The sequence below is a fragment of the Micromesistius poutassou genome (genome assembly GCF_964030765.1).
Source record: "Micromesistius poutassou genome assembly, chromosome: 2".
Classification (NCBI taxonomy): domain Eukaryota; kingdom Metazoa; phylum Chordata; class Actinopteri; order Gadiformes; family Gadidae; genus Micromesistius; species Micromesistius poutassou.
The window spans coordinates 13,481,354-13,499,998 of record NC_140272.1 but is presented as its reverse complement, the minus strand read 5'-3'; the positions used below and the strand labels follow the sequence as shown (position 1 = coordinate 13,499,998).

At 44.0% G+C, this 18,645-nt stretch overlaps 1 protein-coding gene across 1 annotated transcript in view; it reads left to right on the top strand.

Moving 5' to 3' along the window:
- The window catches only part of suclg2 (succinate-CoA ligase GDP-forming subunit beta), a 77,435-nt gene that overhangs the window by 32,396 nt on the left and 26,394 nt on the right, over positions 1-18,645 (top strand). Inside the window, exons 3-9 of the mRNA XM_084463998.1 lie at positions 885-984; positions 2,318-2,408; positions 3,878-4,030; positions 5,036-5,125; positions 5,637-5,733; positions 8,379-8,540; positions 9,872-10,014. Of these exons, the coding sequence (XP_084320124.1) occupies positions 885-984; positions 2,318-2,408; positions 3,878-4,030; positions 5,036-5,125; positions 5,637-5,733; positions 8,379-8,540; positions 9,872-10,014 (836 nt within the window). The remainder of the gene's footprint in view (positions 1-884; positions 985-2,317; positions 2,409-3,877; positions 4,031-5,035; positions 5,126-5,636; positions 5,734-8,378; positions 8,541-9,871; positions 10,015-18,645) is intronic.

Genomic DNA, 18,645 nt, shown 5'->3' with positions numbered 1-18,645 from the left:
TTATTGCATTTGAATAGAGGCTGTGGTCAGGAAGCTGGAAGTAGTCCTTTTAACGACTACTTCTCCTTGGGGGGCATGAGGGCTTTTGGTCAGAGTTGATGTAAGGTGCCTGTGTAACCAATGTCATCATGTAAGATCTATGAATGTTTTGTTCTGCCAGTGCATTCATCGTAATCAACTATTAGTTGATTAATTGATTATTCGATAGATAAAATAAATGATCTTATCACCAATAATGTTTTTATTATCAATAATTTTTGATCTCATTTGTCACAAGTATACCAACATGTTGCTGCTTGATGCTCAAATATTTTGTCTGTGGATCACTTTAAATCACTAGATCACTTTAAAATAAATACTAAAGTTTTAATTGGCTGCTTGTCAGATAAATAAATGCAAGACCTCACAGATGTAGTCAGACCACTTGTGAAGGCATTTGCCAGAGTATTTTTTTATTAATTCAATTTAAAAATAAATCTACAAAATAAATCTAGCCATGAGGAAGGATGGATGTTTATATTTCGTATTTACATAAATTTGTCATCATTGTAGCTTTTCAGTATTCCTTTTTTTTTATAATTAAGAGTGCAGCTATACATACATACATACTATAGGAGGCGTTCTTGACGACAGGCGCTGCACTGTAGACAATTTTGTTGGCTCCAGGCTACCATCACTCATCACCCTTCCCTGCCGTCTTCTGTCCCCTGCTTCATGATGACAGGAGAACCAATGGGAAGCCAAGGTGATGAGTTGGCTAACGCTATCCACTGATGCAGAAGAGATGGCCATGTTTCACAAATGAAGCATGATTGGCCCTGCTTCTGTCTCTCTACACCTTACCCGCTCATCACACCTTGTATGGTGTCTTTTCTTGTCCACAGATGCGAAGGAGATCGTGCTGAAGGCCCAGATCCTAGCCGGTGGCAGAGGGAAGGGCGTGTTCGATAGCGGCCTTAAGGGTGGAGTGCACTTAACCAAAGAGTGAGTATGTATTGTGGACTGTGTGCCTGCTCTCCTATCACAAGAGTGCTATTTAGGAGGTGCATCCTTCAGTGCTCCACCGAACCCACCTCCTCCATCTCCCCCAATCCTGCATCTCATGCCCCTGCAGCTTTTTGAGTGGGATGACTCAAAGAGCTGTCTAAAGGATACTCCCCCGACACAAAGACACAGTCTGGACTACTTATGCTGTCAACAAACAGATTTCCTCCGTTCTCAAAGTCCTTGTTTTGCTACATCTTCCCTCAATTAAACTTTGAAGAAAAAACAGAAAAGTGAGAGTGGGTTTTTAGTGTTGGCAGACATGTTTATGCATCCCCTGCTGAGTTTTTCCCTCTCGATGGATGATGGAGTTCTGGGCCATTGCTGAGGCTTCTGTTGTCCTAGCCTGGCATTACAGGATGCGACAGATGTATTCCACCGTAAACACACTGGAATATTTCTCTGCCTTTCTCTCCTTTTGAAAAAGTCCAAACAGCTCAACACGGCTCAGCTTGTGTTCAGTTTCTGAAAATGTCAAGCTAACAACACGCTATCTGGGAAAAAAAATAGGGATTCATGACAGATGCACCGGATATGCATCATCGCTGTTTGTTATCTTTCTGTATTTGTAGCAGTTTATGTACTTTTGGTGGAGGTTGGCGACCAGCGGTTTACCTTCTGCTCATCCATCAAAGGATGCACAAAGCACTACTTCTCTAAATCAGGGGTTCTCAAACTATACAGGGCCAGGGACCCCTCATAGGGCAGAAAAATGTTCAACCCCTCATAACCACAACACAAATGTAATCATATAGGCTCTTATCTATTTGTTCTGTTAGATGCTTTTGAACTCTTTTATGCTTCAAACATTCAGTGCTAATACCACAATAGTGTTGAATAATAATTTTATTGCATTTTGGCATAACATAAGAATACGATTTTTTTTAAGAAAAATTATGAAATGTGTGTACCACAATTTAGGCCACATACATACAGATAGATTTGGGACATTTGGTTATTATTCACAGCAAATAACAATGAAGGACAGTGACAACAATCAGCGAAAAATGATCTTAAATAGCAAAAGTAAGGCTGAGCACAACCGAAAGCAAAATAAAAATCTGTAGTCACACCACAGTCTTTTAAACGCTTTGTCCGAATATATGTCGGGTTAATCCTCAGCAAACCGCAGCACGTCTCTGCTCGGCATGAGAGATGCTCTGAAAATGTGGAGGCAATAATCAATATATGTCTCTGCTTATCTGTCTTTTCTTGACTATTAATCCATTGTGTTGATAAGATGCCTTCATAACATCTCGCCCTTCACTCACAGTCCCACGGTGGTGGGTGACCTAGCAAAGAAGATGCTGGGCTTCAACCTGAGCACCAAGCAGACTCCTAAGGAGGGAGTCAAAGTCAAAACGGTGAGTTCCTGTGGTGAGTGTACGCACACCTCTCACAGCATTCTTTGTTTTATGCGGTGGTGTTGCACCTCTATTTCAAGGTGCTTTCACGCCGTCCTGTTGAATTAATGGCACGGAAAGCAACATGCTTCTCTTGTTGTGGTTTATTATTTTTCTCTGTGGAAGACTGTAGGTTTTTCCTATTTAGTTTTATGGTCCACTTCCATAAATAAAACATGAAACCATGTCCACCGTGAATTCTAAGTGTTTAGTTAAGAGCTATTTCTATGTGCCTCTAACAAGCAGAATTATTAGCTTCCACATGCGCACAGTGCGGGCGGCAAGGGCCTCAGCAACCCCTGAAAACACGCATTTCAGGTAATGAAGTCCCCTGCCCTGTGGCTTGTCTGCCCCCCACTCCCCCTCCCCACTACTCTCCATCTCTTCTTACCCCTGCTCTTTTCCTTCTGTCTTTCCCTTCCTGTCACTCCTCTTAACAGAAATATGTCCTAGAGCTCTCCATTAAGAGTTGCTTTCATTCTTGCCAGCCAGCCGCGTAGCTCCCTCCGATCCTGCCCTTACTGCTATGTTTTGGAACACACTCACGGGTGTCACTTTGCAGAGGAAATTACCAGCCACTAGATCAATGCAAAGGCACTAGGGCAGAATTTCTAGATAACTAAACTGCACGGGCGATGATCGACTACCAAGACGTAGTACTCTGGCTCCGACGCTGTTACAACCGGCCTGTCAGATAACAACCAGTAGTCCGCTGTCAACCTGCCAGTGAAACCCCTGTCTATCCCACTGCACCACAGAGCAGGGCAAAGGGCTCTACCACTACGACTGAGAACAAGGGCAGTAGCCCTTGTGGCTCCTGGCTCGGCTACACGGCTCCACTGTCAGAGGGCACAGATGGAACAGAGACCAGGAGACGAGATGGATAAATAAAGACGACACGGGGAGGTGTTGATGGAGGCTACTGAGGTGGAGATCAGACTGGATGTGGACACGTTCAGTCTGAAGACAGAGAGGAGCACAGACAATATGGAAAGCAATTCGCTTCCACGGATAGCGTGATGGTTGCAGATGAGGTTGTTGTTGTTGTGCGGATAGAAGGGGCTGTACATTCTGTTTTGGCCAGAGAGGATTGTCGACGCCTACTCGGTGGGGCAGAGCAACACAGCTGGAGGGCTGGCCTTGTCAAACGTCTCATCAAACCGCCCTGCCTAATAGGAACAATACTGCCTCCACACTGCTGTGTCTACCATGCTCCATATTCAGCTCTTTCATTGCATTCCCTGTGTGACTCTGCTTCAAACTTTACCTTTATTCGACTTTTGTCGGGTAAAAGTCATCGTTCGTCAATCATTCAGGTCCCCTTGATCCCATGTACACCAGCAACCTTTCCCGTCCCTTGGTCTATCTGCAGTCCAGGTCATTCACTCAACGTTGTTTCTTATGGTCTTCTGACCCATGGCCATGTCCAGGTGATGGTTGCCGAGGCCTTGGACATCACCCGCGAGACCTACTTTGCCATCCTGATGGACCGCTCGTGCAACGGGCCGGTCATGGTGGGCAGCCCCCAGGGAGGGATGGATATCGAGGAGGTGGCGGCCAGCACCCCGGAGCTAATCTTCAAGGTGAGTTCAACCCGCCGCATTACAATTTTTAATTGGTTTAGCGCATGGAGATGCAATCAGCAAGGCCTCAAGATAGACAGCAGCCATTTGTTCTTATTGCATCGCTGCCTAATAGCCACCGCGGAGATACTGCCATTTGTTTTGTTGTGTGTACCTGCATGGGAGGCAGGAATACCATTTGAATTTATCCTTTTTGGCACATTGAAATGCAAAGCCGACCCACATTTCTGTCAAATCGTTTGAGTCCAGAACTGAGTCTTGTTTTGGAAAGCATGTGGACATCGCTCTGTTGATTCAGTGGTTCTACTGGGCCAGGGGTTCTACTGGGCGAGCGGCACATGTAGTTCCAACACTGCCCCCCGCTTCTTGGTTCAATCCCCTATCTTCGCAAGCTGCCTCAGGCATCTTTACGCAGTATCTCCAAACCTATATCTGCTCCGCAATGACTTGAATCTGTATTCACCGTAAGCAGCTTGGGATGAAAGTGTCTTGTAAAATACTAAACAGTGCGATTTACCATCAACCCAACAGCGAGGCCTTGCTGTTTATTCAGTTGATCCGAGAAGCCAGATCCCGCGTTGAGGAATAATTCTGTCGCACCGAGGTTACCTGTGCAAGCTCATCAAAGAGAAATTGAGCGAAAGTCTTTGCCACAGTGAAATTTACAGCCCTCTGAACAGCCGCCGTGGAGCTGAACATAAATAACTGTGAATAAAGCCAGAAATAAATGCCCCACCCCGCTGATTTAACAACTTTTTTCACCCATGAAATCAAGTGCTAGAGGATTCTCTCTGTAAGAGTTAATGCTGTGAAAGTCTCATAATTAAACCACAGCCTTTGTGTTGTCTCCAATCTGCCATGTCGTCTTTGTGTAACGTAAACATTCACTGTCTTTTCAGAATCAGGTCCAATGTTCAAACCTGCTAGTCCTTGTGGTTCTAGTGGCTATCAACGTCGTGGTCGCACACACCGTGTTTGAGTCCTGTGTTTTCTCTTCTCATGCAGGAAGTCATCGATATATTCGAGGGCGTTAAAGACGATCAAGCACTACGCATGGCATCCAATTTGGGTTTCAAGGGACCTCTGGAGAGTCAGGTAATGCAGTTTGCTGGAAGCTTCCACAGCCCCAGTGCAGAGGAACAGACACACGCGTTCATGTTGGAACACAGGACATTCGCACAAAAGGCTCCGCCGTGGATCATGGCGCTTCAGATTTGGATGCTCGTAGTGGACTGTCATTTTACTAGTCTCCCTACCAGATGGTCTATTGTCATATCTGGCAGAGGCGTGTTTGGCCTGTAACTATTTGGTGTGTTCATGATATTCAGCAAGCACTGCATTGCACTAGACAGTGCTTTCTGAACATTTGCAGGGCTGCGTTATCAACCGGCAGTTTAATTTTGGTACGATGATTAATTGAGCTCCTGAATAACGTGTGTGTGTGTGTGTGCGCACCCATGCACAACATTCAAAGTGAGGAGGAATACGTGCTCACTCTTAATTCATGGTGAAAGCGGTTTGCAGTGTTTTATTGCCTGTGCGAGGTGGGCCGGGTGGCAGGCAGACGAACTCCTGGGTAATTACTGTCCTGTGTGGCTTTTCGCAGGCGGCAGATCAGATTAAGAAGCTCTATGATCTCTTCCTGAAAGTCGACGCCACTCAAGTCGAAGTGAATCCTCTGGGAGAGACTCCCGAAGGACAAGGTACGGTGTACACTGCTCTGGGTTGATACGAGTGTGGATGTGCGTTGGTGCTGCTTAATATGTGCAGCTGAATACATTGTTTCCTTGTGAATAAGTAGACTTGTTCACATTTTTGAAGTAGACGCGTTCATAGTCTCAAATTAGGCTCTGTGATATTTCCTTATCCTTTTTGAATAAAATGCTGCTTTTTGCTTGCTTACACCGTGTTCACACTGCATATGTCCGGATCTCATTGACTTTGCATGGGGCGCTCTCGAAATGCATTGTAGGTCCGTCCGTTCTGTCGGCTCCGTTGCCTGCATCAAAAAGTTGAGAAATGTTCAACTTTTCAGGCAGCGACGGATCCGTCGGCCAATCAGATCGCGTTATGTAAATATATGCAAATACACCGTCCAATGAAATCGCCTTTGTAATACAACCCGGGAAAACACACGCCGTCCGTCATCCGTCGACGGATGTGTGCAGTGTGAACGCGGCGTTATTCGTACATGCAAATGTAATCCAGTTACAATTCACATTGAGTATATAGGCTCACAAAGCTCTAAATGCACGAAAGCTCTTGTGCCTTATTTAGAAGCAGTCAGAAGCAGGTTTTCAACTGGACCTTACGTGGAATTACTCCTTTTCATACCATGTTGTCATTAAATAAAGTGAATAGGCAAACTTCTCTCACTAACTGAATGAGACGCTACAGATTGAGACGATATGAGACGATACAGATTGATTGCTTGAGATCGTCCAATTTCAATGACTGTATTTATACAAAATCCATTCAGAGAGGCTTCTGAATTGTGGTATTATCCCGGTCTACTATCACACAATCTTCAGTTTCTTACATCCTGTGAGCTGTGCATGCCAGTTAACTGTCCCTGGGAGTGGGGGGGATAAAAACATGACAAGAATATCAATGACACAGAATAAATATATAATAAATATAGATACGTTTGGACGAAAAAATAACACTCTATGGGATGTCTCTCGCTGTCTCTTGCTTCTCACTGCTAAACTCCTGAAAATGAACGTCCCACCTTCTCTCGATGATGACGCCTGGTTGCTAGGTGAGAGTTTCCATATTGAATTGAATTGAAAATATTTTTATTTCGAACAAGTAAGAAAAAGGAAAAACAAAAAAATAAGCAGCAAAAATGATGAAACAAGTGGACAGTTAGAATTAAGGAATATTTACAAACAATGAAAACCACAAAAGAAAACAAACTGTCTAACACTTGCTTTACTTGTTCGAAAAGGGGGGAGAAGAAGAAAAACTTGTTTAATCTCACCCCTTCTCCATAAATTATTGAACAATAATGGTGTATCAGCTTCCTAATTACTGATATATAATTCAGTATAAGTAAGTGTACACCTTAAAATGGCTTTTTGCCTACGTCATAGGACAAGCCTTTATGTGGTAGAACATGGTGGGAACAATGTTCTAGGTTGAAATCCTAACTTGTTTTTTTAACCAACTTGAGCAATTACCAAAAACGAAACCAAAAATCATTGAAGACAATAGAGAGTGAGCCTGCCAGACTTCAGTCCCGCTCGTTTTAACTTGGCCAAAACAATTATTTTGCTCCTTACCAAGTTGGGGGAAATAAACAAAGCATGAATGCCCATGAGAAGAATGTTCCGTCCTCACTAATTGCTGCAAGGTTTCATCTGTTGTTACCTATTAGAAACATAACGCTGAACTTGCCCTGAACTGTTATTCTCCCGTAGTTAGTAACTGCGGTTGTCTTGTCTGTAGTGTTGAACCCTGGTTATGCTGCACACTTCTTCCCAGACATGCAACAAAACACTGGGATTTTTCAGGTCTTTGATGTTTTAATGTCTTCTCAAAAATGGCTTGCTGATGTGTGAGTGGTTGCCATCACAGACTGATGAGATACGTTTCATAATTCCTTATGAATTGCTAGGCCGCCAAGGCTAGCACACAAAAGAACGCAAATACTCTGCGTGCCTGGTAGACCTCAAATCAACAGATGCCGGATCATCTTTAATTTTGAGGGAATTTTCAGTTGGATCTTCATGGCAAGGAACTTTTTGTGACTAGTTTTTGTAGCACAAAGTTATAATCTTGAGTCTAATCCATTTGTCAATTTTAGAGGAAAAATACAGATAGTTACAGCTTGCTTCTTCTAGCCATTAACAAGTATATCTGTGTGTTACTGCGATAGATGTAGAGAGAAGTATGTGTCCATTCATCAATGTTTGCCTCCCAATCATTACATCTACCAAATATTATCTCTTTTCTGTAATATCAGATCAATGTTTCCAACCACTTCCTTTGGTCTCTTCGCAATGCATTATCGCTTGGTAGTGTAAAAATGAAATGCCTGTTTAGCATTATAGCTTCATCCTTTCGGGGGTTGTCAACATAAGCCTCAGTGTGCCAACCCGTGAAATAATTAAGCCTAATGAGACTGAGGGGACATCCGCAGTTTCAGTTTAAGCTCTGAAACATTAGTGTTTTGTATCCGTTTTTTTTTCTCTCTCTATAAATGTTAGTTCTAGTGTGTGTGCTACTGTTTAGTCATTCTGTCTAGTGTGTGTGCTACTGTTTTGTCATTCTGTCCATCTGGTTCTCGTGTGTCCCGCTGTTGTGTCTTCCCTTCCAACAACTCCCCCCCCCCCCCCTCCACTAGTGGTTTGCTTCGACGCCAAAATCAACTTTGACGACAACGCAGAGTTCCGTCAAAAGGCGGTGTTTGCGATGGACGACATGTCAGAGAGCGACCCCACCGAGTCGGAGGCGGCCAAGTGGGACCTGAAATACATCGGACTGGACGGAAACATTGCATGCTTCGGTACGCTCACAGGAACACACACACACACACACACACACACACACACACACACACACACACACACACACACACACACACACACACACACACACACACACACACACACACACACACACACACACACACACACACACACGAATGGAATGGCACTGGGTCGGGGGTGGGGGGGGGGGTCTTGCGCACCATAAAAAGTGAATAGCAGCCGTCTAAACCTCTTCTTGTGCCACACTTGAAGGGTCCCTGGGGTAATATAAGTGCAGCTCTCTGATTGCAGTGACACAAGTGTGGCGGTTTTGGCGGGTGAAACTTCGAGGCAAAGTAAAGGCTGCCCGGGCACGGCATTACAAACGGCTTCCGGAGGACTCCAGGAGGAGTGCTGCCGTAACCAATGCATTCTAATTATCCATAATCCACCCAGAAAGTCTCCAGCGAGCCAGATTGTTAGCGTTCTCATTTAACACCCCCTCTCTCTTCATAAATCAAAGCGTTAACGGTGTACCGCGGTTCTAACAGTCGCTCCCACTAGCCCTTTAAACACATTAGACCTGTTCCGTTAGCCAAGTAACCCCCACTCAACACCCCCTTGTTGGGACTACTGTGGATGGCATCACCGCCACTGGCAACTCCGGCACGTTTCTACAGCAAAACGGCTGTCTTTTAGGGGCCTTCAGGTTCCTTAAGAACTCTATAAACCACCACCGCCATTACAGACAGCTGTTAAGGCATATTTCCCTTTCATTGCGGCCTCTGTCAGGGAGCCTAACTGGACCCAGGCTCAGCTTGGCTAAACCAAATGATGTGAGACAGTTCGCACACTGAAACACTTGGCTGTCGGGCCGCTCAGCATGGGGGCCACACACGGGCGCCAGGCTGACCGGACACAGTGGGAAGCAAAAGAGAGCAGCCAGCGCTCTCATAATCAAAGCTCGCTGCGCTAAAGTCAAGGGCACAAAAAGGAACAGCCATAATCCACTCTATGGCAAAGTGTTGGATGTCACTGATTAGAAGATGTGGAGTCGAGGCCGGCGGACCACCACTCTGACTCTGTAGCTGAAGGAAACGACGTTGACGAAAAACCAAATCAACAGAATAAAGAAGCACTCTTGACTTGCTGATGGTTTGTTCCTTGAAATCAGTGCTCTAAATAGTAGGTCTTATTGTCTTGAGTGTGTGCAATGTACTTTGCACTGTTTTACATTCTATTTTTGTATTTTTCTGGGCTTTTGAGTTTATCATGCTCACTGTCACTCAGACAACACGCATTGTTGCAGATTATCCTGAACATTATTCTGAAATGCTTACACATGCTCATTACCTCTGAATTCCGACAGTGAACGGAGCCGGGCTGGCCATGGCAACCTGTGACATCATTGACCTGCATGGAGGAAAACCTGCCAACTTCCTGGACCTGGGGGGCGGAGTCCAGGAGAGACAGGTGTACGAAGCGTTCAAGCTGCTCACCGCCGACCCAAAGGTAGAGTGCATATGATGACCTCAAGCTCATGTCTGGGGATCACGACTCCCAATGTTATATTACTCTCAATGCAATAAATAATGTACGCAAACCGAAATGTTGGGTGCTGTGGAAGTGCTTCATACTTACACATAGAGTTCTGTTGGTTCATCTTACCTGTTGAGCTCACTGTATATTTATAAGGACTATATAAGTAAGGACAATACCGGTCTGGGTGATCCAACCATCATTACCATTTCTCTTGGCGTCACTAAAATGTTCCTCTTTTGAAATCAATGTGTGTTGGTCGGTGTGGAGTTTGTGGACGACATAACAAAGAATCGCCATACAGGTGCTCTGATTACAAAGACCAAAGCACTCTCAAGCCAAATATTGCTTTTGTCTACATCTGTGGCAGGTGCGCCACAGAATGCTGTGAGTGAAATAAGGAGAGACGGACCCAGAGCCGTATGGTCCTTTTTTATTTTATTTTTTTTACAATAACACGTGTTGTTGCACACCAGAATATTTTCAAATTAAACGCCGGTAGTCTTATGTGTACTCACGCGAACACAAGCACACATGGACTTCCAGAAGCATACAACGTTGTCAGGCAACCAACTGTAAAACCCGACAAACTCCTGTGCATAACAAAAGTGTCAGCTTGCTGTATTTTATTGTGATGACATTTTCAGCAATATTCTTCTATACCATATTTCACTCACCTTACTCAGCCCCATATCTATAATATAATAAGGAATGGGTATGGCATGGATGATATGATTCTGTGCCCACAATAATTCTGTTGTGTTAACTCCTGTCAATGTTTATAGTCTCCACACTGGTGTAACCTTGTGTTTAATGAGTAGCAGGAGACGGGCAATGTTTCCATGGGCAACACAGTGTAAACCAGAGTAAATAAACCAGCGAGGCATACTGTTTCTATAAAGGGATAAATGTTAAAAGGAAGAGTCTAACAGGCCTGCCGGCGATTCATTGGCTTAATCTAGTTATGTCTTGCATGAATGTTTCAAACATGTTCATGTGTGTGTACGCACGCACGCACACGCACCCACGTACGCGGCTAGGCAAATGGGAAAGGGTAAAATTAACATCTGATGAAGCGGTGAAACTGCCGGAATCTTTTGCTCTCTATCCAGCCAGTTAACTCTCCTTCAGTACAAGGGCAAACATGTTTAAAAACTAACAAGGAACATTTCAAATAGTCTTCATGACGAGTCCCCTGCCAGCCCAGCCCCACCCGACCAGACTCCCCTCCCCACTAAGTCTCCTCCCTCTCCTCCCTCTCCTCCCCCTCCTCTTCATCCTCCTCTCCTTCATCCCCACTGAGGAGCAGCTGCCCCCCCCCCCCCCCCCCCCCCCTTTGCCTGCTGCTCACAGAGACGGTGACAGGTAGCTCCTCCCCAATGGAGGAAAAGGGAGAGCAGGACCGACAATGAGCATGGCTGGAAGCGGCATTAGCATTTCAACCAGGGGAGCTGAGAGACCTGTACTGATCTGTGGAGGGAATGTTAATTATCTTCTGTGATAACAAATTAGCATTTTTTTTTTTTTCCCCCCTTCCTCGAGTCATTTTCTACTCAAGTCATTTTTTACTCCCCATCGCCATTGCATAAGCAGGAATTACATTATACAAACATTCTGGTGAGCTGATTTTGACTGTGACTGTACAACACGATGCCATGAGTCTTTGAAGGGCTCCATTTGTCGACTTAGTTTGCACAAGATCATGAACAGAAGTTTGTGACTGGAACTTGGTGTATGCTCTAGGACTCTAGTGTGTGTCGTGGGACAGATCACTGCACAATGGCTTTATTGCTTGATTTAATGCAAACCTAACCTTTGAATAAGCCCTGTGTTTTCAGGCCAGCTACATGTGTAGGAGCTATGGAATATGACGTAAATATTAAAAAAATATCTAAAACAATGATAATAACCAAAACATTTTTGCATTAAAGGTCATATTGGTAGTTTTCTCTACTTTGTTCTCTATTTTCTATTTGCTCTTTCTTTCTCCATTTTTCTCTAAAGCCCCATGTCCTTGAGGTGTGTGTGTGTGTGTGCCAGCCCTAGAGATAGGTTGGGGTTGAAGACTGCCTCTGTGGGCACTATAGGTTGGGGTTGAAGACTGCCTCTGTGGGCACTATAGGCTGGGCAGAACCAGCTCTGTGGCCACCTGAATGCCAGGTAGAGCCAACCTAACTCAATAGCAAGTTAATTAGGGCAGATATTTGAAACAAAAGCATAACATTTTTATTTTTTTTTAAAACTTGTTTTTCAGAGAGGTCTTACAGTATTGCAGCATATTAATGAATTATAAATCAATTAAATGTATTTTTTTGCCAACACGGCAATATAGGATTGTAGCGTGATTGTCATTGTGATAGTTGAACATATTTAAACTTTTTTTTTAATTAGTTATAATCCCAGTGGCTATTTTAAATTAGTTAAAATCCCACAATAAGGATGTCTCCTTATTGTGTATATTGAGAGCTAGCTTTATTTAATATGTATTCTATTAAGTGTTGAATATTGACACAGTGAGGCTGCCATTCAGTTGCCCCCCTCAATGGGCCAACTATGGATCACTTCGCTGCTGGTTGGACGTCACGGACACTACATCCATGTTTTGAACAGTCTAGGTACTGAACCTTGTGCGAAAATTAAGAGGCAAGCGACACAGGGCCTCCCGTTCATTGGTTACTGACTTTTAAAGCGCCTTGTTTTAAAGCGCCTTGTTCTGAAGAAAATCATATTGTGTCATTTTTTTCTGAGAGATCATTGGAGACGGCATTTATGATGATATGATAAGATTAGGGCTTGGCAACGATTTAAAAGTTTTAATCGCGTTAATTGCATTGTATTGGTGAGTTAACTCTCGATTAATCGCACTTTTAAAATTATATTTTAAATCCAATTTAAGTTAAATGAGATTATCAAATGGAAAGACACTTTATCATTCATACCAAATGTACTTAATAAGCAAAAACTAGACGAAGTGATCTTGAGGGAGTTTTATTGACTCACTCAGTGTGGATTGAATATGAAACTTACGGAACACCATTGTAAACCAACAGTTACAAGTGTAGTTCAATTCAAGTAGCACCACAGATTTGGAAATTGTTAACAGGCTGTCACTTACTGCAATTGTAATCAGGCAGTCACTTATTGCAAGTATAATTGAATGTAAAGTAAGTGGAACTAAAAACAAAAAATTCTGATATGAATGTTGACATTCTGTGGACAAAACCTTTCAAAATCAATGTGAAAAAAAAAGTTGCTGCTTATTTTTTTAACTTGCGTAATTTGTATTAATCACGTTAAAATAAGATTGCGTCAACTCGTAATTAGCGCGTTCACTTGCTCAGCCCTAGATAAGATATAATGGCTTTTATCTGCATTGGCTGTTAAAAATATAATTTAAATGTAAATTATGATGGCAGTGAAGACTGCAGCACACTGTGTGTGTACATTGAGATATTAACATGTGAAGTACTATGAATAACCTATACAGCTGAATCACGTCTATCTAGTACGAGACTATTTCATTTTTTCGTCCCTGGACTTTGTAAGCAGGGGCTGCTGTCCATTTTTTATTGTGAAAAAAATTGACTCCACTTTCTCGCTATCCACGTGTGGTTATTGACAGAACAGCTCCATGTATTGATGTTCCCTCCACACATCACCTGTAGGCATGCGGTCGTAGCGGGCAGCAAATGCCAACAGCCAAATAACCTTGTTATTGCCTGGTGCCTGCGTCTGGCGTGAGCAAAGTGGATGGATGTTATACCTTATTTGGCAACCATTTTGACCCAAGGCTTACGGCTGTTGGTTTGTTGTGGTTTTTTTTTCTTTGCTCGACTCAGTGGATTATAGTTATTTTCAAAGACAAATATGATTTTCTCATACATCTGTATGCCGATTTGAAGCTGGCCGTATGTGTGTTTGGAATAATTCCAGTGTGGTGGAGTAATTGTCACCTGCAGGCGTGTTGAGTGTTTCCACATGCTGTGCTGTGTTGCCGATGGTGATGGAGGCGTGAGGAGCGCGGAGGCAATGCAAAGTACAGACACACCCTGCATCTCCGCCGAGAGGTGGAGAAGCACAGATTAACATGTTAGCATTAGCTCAGTTGACTAAACCCCTTCCCTCCTTGGGTGTACGGGCATGCGTGCGTGCGTGCGTGCGTGCGCGTGTGTGTGTGTGTGTGTGTGTGTGTGTGTGTGTGTGTGTGTGTGTGTGTGTGTGTGTGTGTGTGTGTGTGTGTGTGTGTGTGTGTGTGTGTGTGTGTGTGTGTGTGTGTGTGTGCGTGTGTGTGCGTGCGTGCGTGCGTGCGTGCGTGCGTGCGTGCGTGCGTGCGTGCGTGCGTGCGTGCGTGCGTGCGTGCGTGCGTGCGTGCGTGCGTGCGTGCGTGCGTGCGTGCGTGCGTGCGTCTGTGTGTGTGACGGTTGTTCACACGGCATGAGGAACAAAGCCTCCAGTCCTACTGCTGCCCTCCCCCCCTCCTGGTGACGTGCAACGCTCAATGTGTCATCACCTGCCCCGCCTCTAGTATGGGGGATCGGCCTCTAGCATGGTGGGTCCTCTACGCGTGTGTGTTTCCATGTAGGTTCCTTAATCACGCTCTCCTATGATCATGTTAGCATATTGTGTGTTTTCCAATGAACTGCATCCTATCACCCCTGGGCAGAACTACAGGCTGTTTCCTTCTTCCTGGCTCACTGCTTCTGAGTTGACTCACCTGTTACCTCCCTCCCTCCCTCCCTCCCTCCCTCCCTCCCTCCTGCTCTGAGCACATCACTTGGTTGCAGTAACTCTTCTCCAACCAGCATGGTATTCATTTCTTACTTCACGTTGGCAACACATTATTTGAGGCACAGTTTGGCTTGTTTTCTAAATTCAAACTGTGCATTTTGAAAAATAAAAAACCAAAATAACCCTCACCCTAAATATAGACTGCAGAGGGAATTAGATAAACACTATTTATTTTATTTTCATATCATATTTTGGCAATGTTGACATTTTACCAAGGCAATATATTCATTGAAATGTATATATATTTTTCCCATACTTGGCAAATACTTTTTAAACTCCCCCCCATGCTTTCTGTCATCATGGATTGGTATAGTATGGTCTTTTTATATTTTTCTTTGCCTTCTCTGATTCCGCTGCCTTTATGTCTCTCCGGCTTTTGGCTCTCTTTCTCTAGCTTCGCGTCTCTCCTGCCTTTGATCCACGGCAATCCTGTTAAGGCCACTGGCTAGGAGTCCTCTATGGCTGTCAGCTGAGCACCTCGGGGCTCAGACCCTGGCCCTCTCGCCCTGTATGCAGATCTTTGAACCCAGCCCGGGTGCAGCGACAATGCACTTCCTCATGTTTGGTGGGCTTCAGCTGTGGGGGTCAACACCACAGACACTGTCTCCACGTTTCAAAGCCAATGTGAGCTTCGGGATGGATGGTGTTTCTGAGCGGCGGATAAACGCGTGGCTCGTTCTTGCGGCGGATAGGCTATCTAAGCCAGACGACCTCCATTTTATCGCCCCATGTCCTCTGCGGTGGTGTGTTTAAGACACGCACCAGTGAGGGGAAATAACACTCTCACGTGTTCACCTCGCATCGCCTTTAGAGACACACACACACACACACACACACACACACACACACACACACACACACACACACACACACACACACACACACACACACACACACACACACACACACACACACACACACACACACACCAACCACTCCAGGGATCCCAGAAAACATGTCTCCAGAATGTCGGCTGTGATGTGGGAGCATAGTGCAATACTGTTTTCCAAGCTAGAGGGATCGCCACGCCACCTGGAGACAGAAGCCTCTGGGAGCCCATGGGTCCCCAGTGCCATAACAGCAAACAATGAGAGCAGCCTGTGAGATGGAAACAAAGGTAAAGCCGAAAGGCGGCTCCCAATGTAATGGACTTTATTCCCCATTGCACAGGGTATTAGGCTGCAACTAAAGAGGGGTCCGGCCATAGAGGCAGTCGGAGTAGAGCCATGCGTCGCATTGGGACTCTCACGCTAAGGTCGGGCTCAAGACAAAGTGGAACATTGGCAGAACATGCAGCCCGTGCGATGGGTTGTGTTCGCCGCGTCAGTACAGAGCATCTGGATTTAAGGAAACCCAGATTGGGGAAATTAGTTATATTCTGGCTTTGCTACAGATTTTCTTAGAGCCCATTTGAAGCCCATGATGGTGAAGGATCAGATGGGCAGCTCATGAAATTCATCAGATGTGTTTCTGATCTGGAGGATTCGATAACCCAGGCCCTCACCAATGTGGATGGCTGCTACTCCTCAGCGAAACCCTTTGTTCTGAGTTCTCCGTGACTCATTAGTTCATAGGCTCCATGAGACGAATCAATTGTGAAGTGTGCGCATTTTCAAGGGCAGCTCTTTGAAGTGCTCCGTTGGTTATATATAAACAAATACTGTAACAACACGTGTAATCCTAATGAAGTGTGCCATTAGGTGTCCACAGTTCGGTGAGCACACAAACCTGTGTAATTAGCATGGGTTTTCCACAGCTGTCTATAGGCAATGGCAGCATGCTCACTAAATTCCCTGACCTCCTCTCCAATTAAAAATATTTAAAACATGGTTACAACGGCCGAGAAACAAACATGAGCACTCACCATAATTGCGTCCATGGAAACAACGATGTGCATGTGGTCAATCTGCCTTTCAATCAAATGTCTAAACATGAACTACATTTAAGAACCCAAACTGATGCCTGTCGCCATAGAGACAGACAGGCTCCAGTTTTTTCATGTCCACAAGGTCAGACCTGCCAGCAAGGGAGTACACTCACATTTCTACACTCTCCATGTACAACACCGGACATCAAAAGTGAACACGTTGAGTCCGGTGTTGTACATGGAGAGTGTAGAAATGTGAATGTACTCTCATACATTCACATTTCTACACTCTCCATGTACAACACCGTACATCAAAAGTGAACACATTGAGCACATGAAATACACAGATGGACATTAATGATTCTGGTTGTTGTAGATGAATTATGAATGTTAAGTTGTGTTGATACATCTATTTGCGCAGACATTACTATCTTGACACATAGCAAACCTTTTTTTTTTTTTTTGTTATTTAAAACCGAGGTTTGCACGCAATGAAATGGGTACCTATATTGTGTTATGTTCAAATGTCGACACCCGGCGTCTTTAAATACTAACATCAGCGTTCAGTCAACAATAGTGATTGATTATTGAACATGGCAGGATCAGCGCACAATAACACACCGTGGACCGTGACAGAGGTGGAGATGCTCCTGTGTGTAGCCCTGTCTGTTAATGTGTCACGTGGATAAGTACATCACTGCAGTTTCGTGCATGCGATTGAAGAGGTACTTTATTTCGAGATGGAAACACAACTTGCCTGGAACCAAACCAAGTTGTGCCACACTAACTCGTGGCGAGTTGAGCTGGTAATGTTGGTGGAAAAGAGGCATTTGAGAGCTCACGTCCCAATAACTAACTTCATTAACATGCACAAATTAATTAAATAATGTTTCAATCTGTTATTATTTATAGCAATGTGTTTAACAGCAGATGTGGTTGGGTGAGGCAGTAATTGAACACAACAATATCTAATCATAGCAGTGTTTCACCTGTAGTGTAGTGGTTGTGGCCTGTGTGTTCACCCCTTCAGGCAAACAATAAATAATACATATGCTCTGGTTGAAATGATGAGGCTTAGCTTTTTCTCATCTTCCATTTGAAAAGGACACAGCACAAAAACAACATCAGTCGCCGGCCCCATGAACAGCCTGGAAGCTAAAAGGTCGGAATCTATTTGAGAATGAAGGCCAGAAATGTTTTTGTCATTTCTAATTCAAAGAAGTTAGAATAAATCAAGCAAAGGGTTATGCAGCACAGGTAAGTTATATTGTAAGCCCCCAAACTAAATGGCATAGACATATTGATAATAAATGACATGCATTCTGAAATAAAATACATTCTTTGTTGTATAATTAGAGTAAGCATGGTTCTCAGTCCAAATTGATCGCTTGTTGAATTTAGACTGTACAGAAAATCAATGTAACATGCAAGTCAGTCAGATATGCGCAATTTAAAATGTAACCCCAGGATAACTCTTGCTATTTTACCCCCATAGTCCCACTGTAATATGCTTGGATTATAGGGTGTAGTAGTGAGTATTACTCATCAGTTGATTATTAATGTGGTTGCTACTGCAAGCACATCTACTCTTCTAAGTTTTCTTTATTCAGTTTGCTTGTTTTTTTGTGCAGTTAACTGCTCCTGCATACTTTCAGCTACAGAAACTATTCCACTATCAAAACGTTCAGCTCTTTAACGACATGATGGCTATCTCTCTGTCTTTCAGCTCTTTAAACTTTTTAAACTGCTCGGCTTTTCTTTTTACAATGTAAGTCAATGGGAACTACTTCAGACATCGTAACTTGGTTAATTTTCAACATTAACCTTTGTTGAAACCATTTAACAAATCAACAGATTTGTATCTTCAATAATCTGAAAACCGAATTTCGATTACCTTTATACTTTTTTCAGAATCACAGTTTAAGTTCCATATCAGCTTCGTTTCTCGC